At 32.7% G+C, this 10,472-nt stretch overlaps 1 protein-coding gene across 1 annotated transcript; it reads left to right on the top strand.

Annotated features, from left to right (window-relative positions):
* The first annotated feature begins 809 nt into the window (after positions 1–809).
* Positions 810–9,978, top strand: LOC110617336 (leucine aminopeptidase 1). Its single transcript, XM_021760063.2, has 10 exons — positions 810–1,133; positions 1,678–2,092; positions 2,192–2,386; positions 3,507–3,732; positions 4,056–4,182; positions 4,611–4,706; positions 5,454–5,531; positions 5,903–5,963; positions 6,944–7,131; positions 9,629–9,978. The coding sequence occupies exons 1-10, from the start codon at positions 891–893 to the stop codon at positions 9,755–9,757; spliced, it is 1,758 nt and encodes a 585-aa protein (XP_021615755.1). The 5' UTR covers positions 810–890; the 3' UTR covers positions 9,758–9,978.
* Positions 9,979–10,472: the final 494 nt, after the last annotated feature.

Genomic DNA, 10,472 nt, shown 5'->3' with positions numbered 1-10,472 from the left:
TGTAGAGAGATATGAGACCTCTTTCTAACTCCATTTATCATCTCATTACTCTTAATTTCCTCCCACCATCCAATCACCTTTTCTTTTTTACTTCTCCTTATATTCACTATCATACTTTAAAAGTTAAACTTTTAAAGTTTTTTTTTTATTTAAATATTCTTATATAAATTTCTTACTTTAAAAGTTAAAGTTTTAACTATTTTCACAAATAATCTTTATAAATTACATAAAAAATATACATAAGAGTAATATGGAAAATTTTATATTTATCATGTTAAGTAAATTAACACTAAATTTTTATCATATCAAGAATAGAATATCTATTTTGACTAATTTAAATTATAATAATCTTTAAAAAATATAATATGAAATCTCTTAAATTTATTCAGATATATTTATTATCAAATTATATCTGTAAATATTAAAATTATGCATATTTATATTATAATATTGATATTATTGATACTCTATGAATTGTTACGTCAAAATTTTCCTTTTTAATTATATATTTTAATTAATATAAAACTTTAAATTTAGACAAAAATTTATAAAAATAAAAAAGTTGTCCATAATTAAAAAGAGCTAAAATATTAGTTTTTTATTTTTAATAATTGGGCATTAATATAATATGTTTTAACTTTTAGACTGTGGGCCACTTTTCATATTAACCCTTATAAAATATCTCCCAAACAGTTCAAAAAGGGTAAAAGGACAAAAAGGAAAATAAAGTGAAAAGACAAAATTACCCATCAAGGCATCGCAGTAACACATCACACACACACCCCTATACGCTATGCAGGGGAGTGATGTCAAATGCACAAATCATCACTCTCAACGATTCTTATCTTTGATGGTTCATTATAAATAGATAGACACTCCCACACCTAAAAATGGCCGCCATAGTAGTCTCTTTCGCCTCTTCCTTTCTTCTTTCTTCTTCTTCTCCTTCTTCTTCTTCTTCTTCTTCCTTGTTTTTCACAAAGTTCAGTTCAGCCCCAGTTCTTAGATTCTCTTTTGCAGTTGCCCCCCTTTGTTATCCTAGAGGAGGAGGAGGAGCAAGGAAGCTCATGGCTCGCTCTTTATCACGTGCCACTCTCGGCCTTACTCAGCCTGCCAACATCGATGTTCCCAAGGTCTCCTTCTTCTACCAATATGAAAGGAACCCACTTTCATTTTATTTTGGTGTTTTGCGGTTAGGATTTAGATTGTTTGATTTTTGGATAATGGGTTCATTTCGTTTTCAAAAAAATTAAGGAAGTCAATAGTAGATTCGGTTGTATAAGTCTGCATCTATGTCGTATAGATTGATGTTTTATTGCCTTGTAATCGGCATATTTTGAAGTTGTTGTTGTTAATTTTATCTGTAAATGCATCAAGTTCTAGCTCCGATCTGATTTGATTGGCTGTTATAGGCTAAATTCTTGATCATCTGTTTTTTCTTTTCCGGTTGGCGAATATGGTTTCTTTAACTTCATTTTTTCTGGGTTTTGATTTTACATTTATGATATATATCGTGATCAATAAGTGTGTATAATGCGGTACTTTTCCATCTTAAATTCTGCTTTGATTGACTGTTAGAGGTGAAATCTGTAAATACTTGAGTTTAACTTTTGTTATTAATTTACTTTTGTTTTGAATACTAAATGGGTTTTATGTGGTTGTCATAATGTTCCAAAGATCTCTTTTGCTGCAAAAGATGTTGATGTGGTAGAATGGAAAGGAGATATACTTACAGTTGGCGTCACTGAGAAAGATATGGCTAAGGATGAAAGCACAAAGTTTCAGAATTCATTTCTCAAGAAGCTAGATTCTCACTTGGGTGGTCTCTTAAGTGAAGCCTCTTCCGAGGAGGATTTCACTGGAAAAGCTAGTCAATCCATTGTTCTTAGACTTCCAGGTCTTGGTTCTAAAAGGGTTGGCTTAATTGGGCTTGGACAGTCTGCGTCAACCACCTTAGCTTTTCGCATTCTGGGTGAGGCAATTGCTGCTATAGCAAAGTCCGCTCAAGCCAGTAATGTTGCTATAGCACTTGCCTCATCAGAAAGTATCCCAAACGAATCAAAGCTTAATACTGCCTCAGCAATAGCAACTGGTACTCATTGGATGATTTAATAGCATAATAATTGTTAAATGATGAATGATTCATTTAGCAGCTACAGCTAATTTATATGGAATGGTTTACATTTTGTAGGAACTGTGCTTGGGATATATGAAGATAACAGGTATAAGTCAGAGTCAAAGAAGCCTGTGCTTAAATCTCTGGATATTCTGGGTCTTGGAATCGGACCTGAAATAGAGAAGAAGCTCAAATATGCTGGAGATGTTTCTTCTGCTGTAATTTTTGGAAGAGAGCTTGTGAATTCACCAGCGAATGTACTTACCCCTGGTTCGTATCAGCTGAATCTCTGTTCCATTGGACAAACTAGAAAAGCCCTTTAAATTTGGTGAAATTTATATGCAACTCCATGCAAAAAATGATATAATTTAACTTTAGCTTTGGAGATTCACTAAACTCTAGTCTTTCTTTTAATATATCATATACTTTAATCCCTAGTAGGAACAACATTTTAGTGCTTCAGTTTTTAAATAAAACAACTGTTTAATCCCCAAAGTTAGAAGGCAAGGAAATAAAATATAATTTGCACCAAAAATTGAGGGACTAAAATTGCTATTTTTCTTAAAAGATGAAACTAAAATGTAAAGGAGTATCTAAAATTTTTTCAGTTTCACTAAACTTTGGTCTTTCCATTAAAATATTATATATGCTTTAATCCTAGTATGTTGTTTTGAACAACATTTTAGCGGCTTAGTCTTTTAAATAAAAGAACCTTTTACCCTTAACAATGTGTTTGGATGGGGTGAATGGAGGTTTTTAAAAGTACAGTAAAGTAAGGTAATGAAATATAGAGTATTAAAACTACCTAATACTCCAATTTGGTGTGTTGAAAAAATGAGATTTTTGGAGATTTTGAAACCTCTAAAAACCTGACCTTTCAAGAAACTTCCTCCTAAGCATGAAGGTTACTTTAAAAAAACCTTATCTTACCTCCTAAAAACTTCTTCTCAGACATTGTGTAAGAATTAGAAGGCAAGGAAATAAAACATTATTTAACCTACAAAGTGAGGGCTTGAAATGCTAGGTGAGAGAGTAAAATGTAAAGGAATGCTAAATTATTTATCTTTTAAAAGAGGAAATTTTAATTCATTTTTGAAAATGGAGACAAGTGGAGAGACAAGCATAACTGTGTAACTTCACATAATATCAATGATTTGTTTATTTATCCATTTCTTTTTAATGTTGCATGTGCAACACGCTGCCATAACTTTGAGTATCAAATTCAAGTCATGTGTACTGGTGAACATTATCTATATGTGTACTATCTATTTGTATAACAAATAACAATTGGTTGACACTTTTGTATTTTATATGTGGTCTGATGTAATGATTAATGTAAGTTGCATGCAAATTTTATTGAATAATTGTGTATTGCGCTTTTATGTTTCAGCGGTATTGGCGGAAGAAGCTTCGAAGATTGCTTCCGCACATAGCGATGTTATTTCTGCTACCATCTTGAATGCAGAGCAATGCAAAGAATTAAAAATGGGGTCTTATCTGGGTGTTGCTGCAGCTTCTGCAAATCCACCTCATTTCATCCATTTGTGTTATAAGCCTCCAAGTGGGCCTGTTAAAGCCAAGTTGGCCTTAGTCGGAAAAGGATTGACTTTTGACAGGTAATAATATTTTTTCCACCTGCCTGTCACATTTTTTACAAAAGTAAACTGGAGATTAGGTTCCCCCAGATTTCAGTGTAGCCTGTAGTTTAGTGTCGATTATGGAGTTATGGCAGCGAGGGTGCTTCTGTTCTGAGTCTTCTGACCATTTGCATTCTATTTTGCTGTGTAATGGATGTGTTTTGATATAATGCTTGCCGATTCCAAATCTCCAATTGCTTTCTCAAGTGTACTGGAAGTAGTACGTCTCTTGTTTGATGCTTCAATTTGTTTCTGTTTTTTGTCTTCCGAGATCCTTAATTGTTTTTCTTATATGTTTTCAGTGGTGGCTACAACATCAAGACAGGACCTGGATGTTCAATTGAGCTCATGAAATTTGATATGGGAGGTTCTGCAGCAGTTTTAGGAGCAGCAAAAGCCATTGGTGAGATCAAACCTCCTGGAGTGGAGGTAACTCATCTGTGCTCCTTCTTCCTATTGTTAGTCATTGTCATAAGGAATTTTCTTGGTAATCTATTTGAGGGTATTTTTTACTCCCCTTCCGTGTTCTTAGTTTCCACCTTTTCACAATTACATCAAGTGGAGGTATAGAGTTAGAGTTTAATAAGCAGTCAGCCCGATTTATCTTTGTGGATGAGAGTAAAATAAAATGAAGAGGGCCTATAGAGGAGATAACTAATTTTTATTCTTATTTATCCTTAGATATTATAACTATTTTATGAAATTTAAAAGGTAGGCTGTGGTCTGTACCAAGTAGGTTGCTTTGACTACACACAGGTGTACACATACATACATTCTGCTCTATTACTGCTGCTACTACTGCTACTACTAGTCTACTACTAATAATAACAATGATCTTTGGAAATTTGTATTTTCAGGCTCATTTCATTGTTGCAGCTTGTGAGAATATGATTAGTGGAACAGGTATGAGGCCAGGAGACATCGTCACAGCCTCAAATGGAAAGACCATTGAGGTATATCTTCTCTGTTCTGCCCAAGTAAAAAGAAAAAAAAAATTCGAAGGATTTAAAATCAATTGGTGGGAAGCTTTATTTATTTGGTTGAACTGTTGGATTTTGTCTGGAGGTAATCATTCATTTATGAGTCTCAGAATTTGTCATTTAAGCTCCTTTTTTAATTTCCTCTCAGATGGTAACTTGTTTCTTTAATTCTTTAGTTCCCAGACTTGCAGTATTTTCTCTAAAGTTTCATTTTAATGTGTCATATCTTATTCATTGATTGGAGCTAGCAATTGTCCTTGTTTTGAAAGGTTTAGGTTTAGATTTAGGTGACTCCTACTTTCATAAAGTAGCTATCCCCTGTTTAATCTTGGGCCTTTTTTCCCTTGCATCAATGGAAACATTTGTGCACCACTTTTTTGTTAGCTTGACAAATTTGTCTTATCTGTTGAGTGTGGAAAATGTTCCTGTCCTGATGTTCTCATCCTCTTCTGGTTGATTCTATTAGGTTGGGTAATTCCTTTTGTTGTTTATGGGATTCTAGCAATTTTACTTGATTTTCAATATGCCACAAGAAAGTTAAGTTCCATCCTCTTTTATATCTTGTATATTTAACACTAGAAATTTTAAAATTTATGTGGAATAATATGTAGAACTGGTTTCTCATCTGTATAATTATGCAGCTGTAACTCTTGAGTTTCTTCATTATCAGAACATAGTAATATGATAGTAATAATATGTTGTTGGATGTACCCATTGCAGGTCAATAATACTGATGCTGAAGGCAGGCTTACACTTGCCGATGCCTTAGTTTATGCTTGTAACCAGGGCGTAGAGAAGGTACTGTCAAAATGCCATATATCCACGCTATTTGCAAGATTGTTTGCTGGTTTCTTTTTGCTGTTTTTAGTTATTGTTGATACTGGAATCAACTTGTGATATCTTGGAATGATATGTAGGAGATAAAGTTGATTTTTTAAAAAAAAAAAAAAGCTTTACATGTTCAAATTTATGCTTGATATTTGATTGGTAACCGAAAATAATAGTGGTGTTCCATAGTCTATAATATTATCATATGTTGATATTAACATGATGAGGATTTTCATGTTGTTCACTGATTGTAAAGTAATTGTCCTGTTTATTGAAGTGTTTCTGCCTTGTATGGTTGTTTGCTATGAATTTAAAATTTGTGTAAAACCGTCATTTTGCAGATAGTTGACCTGGCAACATTAACTGGTGCCTGCGTAGTTGCTCTTGGGCCTTCAATTGCAGGTAGGCAAATATTTCATGATCATGCGTTGGTTGATTCTAATTGGGTTCAAGCTTTGAGAATTTCTGCTTCTTTTTGTCCTTTTATCCTTCTGATTGGAAGTGCATGGAACAATAACCATGGCTAATATCTTAAAAATATTAAGAGGTCCATAGCTAAGGTCTGTGTAACATTTTCAAATCCAAGGCAGAAAGAAAATCCCACATCAGAAAAGGAAGGAAAAGTTGTGCTTAGACCCTTGACAACATTCTTCCTACATTCTTCAATGGTGAAGAAGTGTGGCCTCACATTTAGGCCATACAGTTTCTGGAACAGTAATTTTTTAAAACATTCTAGACAGTTTTTAAAACATATAAATATCATGTTTCAGCAAGTGTCTCGTGGCCATCATAAACCATAACCTTTATTGTATTTAGGGCTGAGCATCATTCAGTCTGGTATGGTTTAGTTAAAAACTGAATAACTGAAATTCCAGAAATATGAAATGAACTGAACTGATCTTAGGGAGGAAACGAAGACAAATAATTAGCTTTGATTTTCTGTTCAACGGCTGGAAACTGACCATCAGTTTGATTAGTAAATACCAACCCATTTCAATCCCACAGATTCTTCCCCCCAAAAAGAAGAAAAAGAAAAGAAAAAGAAAAAAAAATCAACACCCAACAAATTGCAAGAGTTTAAAAATTTTTCGTTTTGGGCAGATTCTGAAACAGCATTTTTTTAGCTACAAGCTAGTTGCATAACTATTAAAATTTTTGTCAGTTCCAGTATTATGCGTCTTTTCTTCTCCAAATGAAACTGAAAACACTATACGAACTAAACCTTTTAAATTGAGAAACCGAACTGGGATTGTTCAGTTTCGTTTTTGGTTATAAATGAGCACTATCTACCCTAGTAGTATTTATAGAACTTATAAATTCGTATTAGAATTTGATTTATTTATATAATTTGCATTATTAATCAAGAGGAAGCTATTTCTTAGGTGTCTTCACACCTAGTGATGACTTGGCCAAGGAGGTTTTTACAGCAGCAGAGGTCAGTGGAGAGAAACTTTGGAGGATGCCATTGGAGGAAAGTTACTGGGAGTCCATGAAGTCAGGAGTGGCTGATATGGTCAACACTGGTGGTCGTCAAGGTGGTGCTATTACTGCTGCTCTATTTTTGAAACAGGTACTCTTGAGCATATAAATATACCTTGTGTACTAGTAGCCAAGCTTTTCATACATCATCTTCATAGGCTGATTACTTATGCTACAAGGACTTGTATTATCTTTCTTGTGATGGATATGTGTTTTAACTATTGAGCTAATCTGTATCTTTCAAATTTCCCATTATTTTGGATTGTCGAACCATAATTTGAAGCTGTCAGATGTTGGTACTTAAATGTTGTCATAGTGCATTACTAGGTACTGCATGTCACTGTTGCTAGAATTGTAGGGTGTGATTCAATTCTCTTTCCTAATGATTCAAATCTATGGGGTAAATTGCAAATGTATTTGAATCGTGACCAAATAGGAATAGTTGATGGTAAAATTCAGTTACTTCTTTTTCCTGAGGATTGTTATAGACCCTATAGTTTCAAAATTTAAAATTTTACTTTATTTTTAAAACGAGATGTGCATATAAAATCTTCCCTTGGTTATTTTCTTCCTCTATTGCCATTCTTTTCCCTTTCCCTCTTCTTTCTTTTCTTTTTTTTTTTGGTTAATTTACTTTTCTAATTTTAGTTGTTGATTATGACATTATATATTAATATATTAGAACTATTTTAATTTAACCAACCATGTGTTTTTTATTTGATTATTTGATCAAATTTAATTGAAAGTTCCAGAACATGCATAACTATAATAATTGTTTTTTATTATTAAATATATTTCTATTTAGCTAAATAATAATTACATATTTATCATAATATATTACTATGTTTGTATACATATGAGAATTTTTATCAAATTTTATAATTTGATTCTCGATTCATGAAATGAAAGTTCTGATTCTTGATTTGAATCTCAATTTGACAACTATGGTATACACTGCTTTAGAGGGGTTCCTCATTTTTCCATCTAGGTTTGGGGGAAATGGTGTGTGGGATTAAGTGTGGGGAACTTGGAAGTCATGCACAACCATGGTTTTAAAAAACGGCCGTCAACGGCCGTTATGTAATGGGTTGTGAGGGATGTTACCCATTATCCTGTTATACAACGGCCCTCCTGAATTGCAGGCTGTGAGGGATGTTACCCATTATCCCGTTATACAACGGCCCTCCTGAATTGCAGGCCTAACGGCCGGCCGTTACGGACTGTGAAATAACGGTAACGGCTGTTACCAATAATTGAAGTTCTTTTATATCTTTCATTTTCTGCTCCTATTTTCATTTTTATCAGTTTGCACACTTTTCAGCAGCTTTAAAGGCAATATTTTTTAAGTTTTCCATTTCCTTTCTCTTTCAAATTTCAATTTTCTCTGTATATTTTTCATATAAGTTTGATCTGTCATAAATTAATGCATTTTCAAGCTTATTTCCTCTAAAAATTTAATAAATTTTTAGACCGTTGTGTGCAGCCATTATAAGCCTGTTTCAGTTACTTGCGATTGCAACCGCGAACGTGGCTGCAACTGGTTTAAAAGAGGGGGGGGGGGTGTTAAGTCTCATATCGGCAGAATATTTGGCAAATTGCTTTATATGTGACTTGAACATTCCTTCCCTCACAAGGTGATCTTTCGGTTAGAGTTACACCTAGCTCATTTTATCAATAGCTTTTAGTATCCAGATGCCTGTTCCATTGTAATCATTGTAAATTAAATGAAAGATAAATTACTTTTTTCATCTCTGACTTGTGTCAAAATTAATTGATACATACTCTATTTTTATAACTCAATAATTAAGTCCATGTATTTTCACTCCGTCAAGTTAAAGGTCCTTTCATCAATTTTAGGTTACTTGTATAAGAAATTACTAAAATATCTGTCACGTATTATGGGAGGAAGAGAAGTAGTTGAGTTAGTTGTAATTTGAGGGAAAGAGTAGAATTTGTTGGACAGTTATTGATGTATAAATAAAGGGGAGGGAATAACACCTGTGTATTCATTCATTGAAGTTAAGAATCAATAGTATCTCTCTCTTCTCCTCTTAACTCATTCTACTCTGAATTCTCATCTCTCTCTTTTCTTTGCTCATCCCTATCTCTGTTCTTTCTCATCTCCTTCTATGTTTCTTTTCTCATCTCATCCCTATTCTGGATTTTGAGAAGTCCATATCAGTTTCTCTACAATATCCTTGAGATATAATGCTTTTTCATCTTTTGATTATGTGAAAGTTAATACTTATTATTTCTGTTTTTTTTTTTTTTAAAAAAAAAGATAAATAATTTGGTCCTGTATTTGACTTTATTAAACTGAAGATCATTTGCTAATAGTAGTTGAAAACAATGTCTCTCATTCAGTTTGTCAGAGTAAAAAAGACGGATTAAATTGTTGTTATAAAAGAAATAGAGTGACATATTTTAATTTTGACATAACTCAGGATGGAGAACTAGCTTAACTCCTAAATAAATCCAAAAGCTTCATTATATTATTTTTTGGATAATCTTTATATTGCGCCACTTCCAGAGAGCTTTCCTTTCAAAGTGCTCAGCAGAATCCTCATATTCTCTCTGTAATTTTGCAGTTTGTTGATGAGAAGGTTCAATGGATGCACATAGACTTGGCTGGCCCTGTGTGGAACGAGAAGAAGCGAGCTGCAACAGGATTTGGCATTGCAACTCTTGTGGAGTGGGTGTTGCATAATTCTTCTTAGGCACAGTGTCAGAATCCTTCAACAGGTGATGCGAACAAAGTGGAAGGGCCAAAGAGTAGATGCTGCGAGATAAAGGAGATCTATGAATAAACAGTATTTGGGAATGAAATGGTGTTGGTTTGTTCATGTGTAAGAAAATTAGTTACTAGTTGAACCTGAAAATTTTCTGAATCTGTCTGCCTTGCTTGTTTTCCATAATGAAAGGTCTCTTTTGGTTTAAATAGTTTTCTTTATTCAATTCTCTCTTGCTGTTAATTTTTACATGTTAATCATGGAGAAGGAAATCATACCATTAGATTGGCTGACAAGGGAAACTTTTATAGGATTTTGTATGTATAAAAATTACATCCATCCGCTATGAATAATGCTTATAATATAATTAATAATTAAATATAATTTATTAAATATTTAAAACATTTTAGTTATAATTAATAATAAGTATTAATTATCATCTACCAATAATAATAATAATAATTAATTAATTATTAATTATCAACTGTGTGTTCAATGTTTAAATTAAATATACTCTAAACTCAAGGATTAAATTAAATAATGTATATTATAAAATATTTTCTAAATATAAGATAGTTGAGAAACTATTTTTAAATTTAATGTTGGATTTAGAAGACGCTAAAAAAAGTAATTATTTAAAGTTAGTGCAATAGAAAATACTAATTGAAAAAAAAAGTCTATTAAATAAAAAAAATCAAACATT

Source organism: Manihot esculenta, chromosome 6 (genome assembly GCF_001659605.2).
Source record: "Manihot esculenta cultivar AM560-2 chromosome 6, M.esculenta_v8, whole genome shotgun sequence".
NCBI classification, from domain to species: domain Eukaryota; kingdom Viridiplantae; phylum Streptophyta; class Magnoliopsida; order Malpighiales; family Euphorbiaceae; genus Manihot; species Manihot esculenta.
The sequence above is the reverse complement of the archived record's forward strand: the minus strand, read 5'-3'. Positions and strand labels throughout refer to the sequence as shown.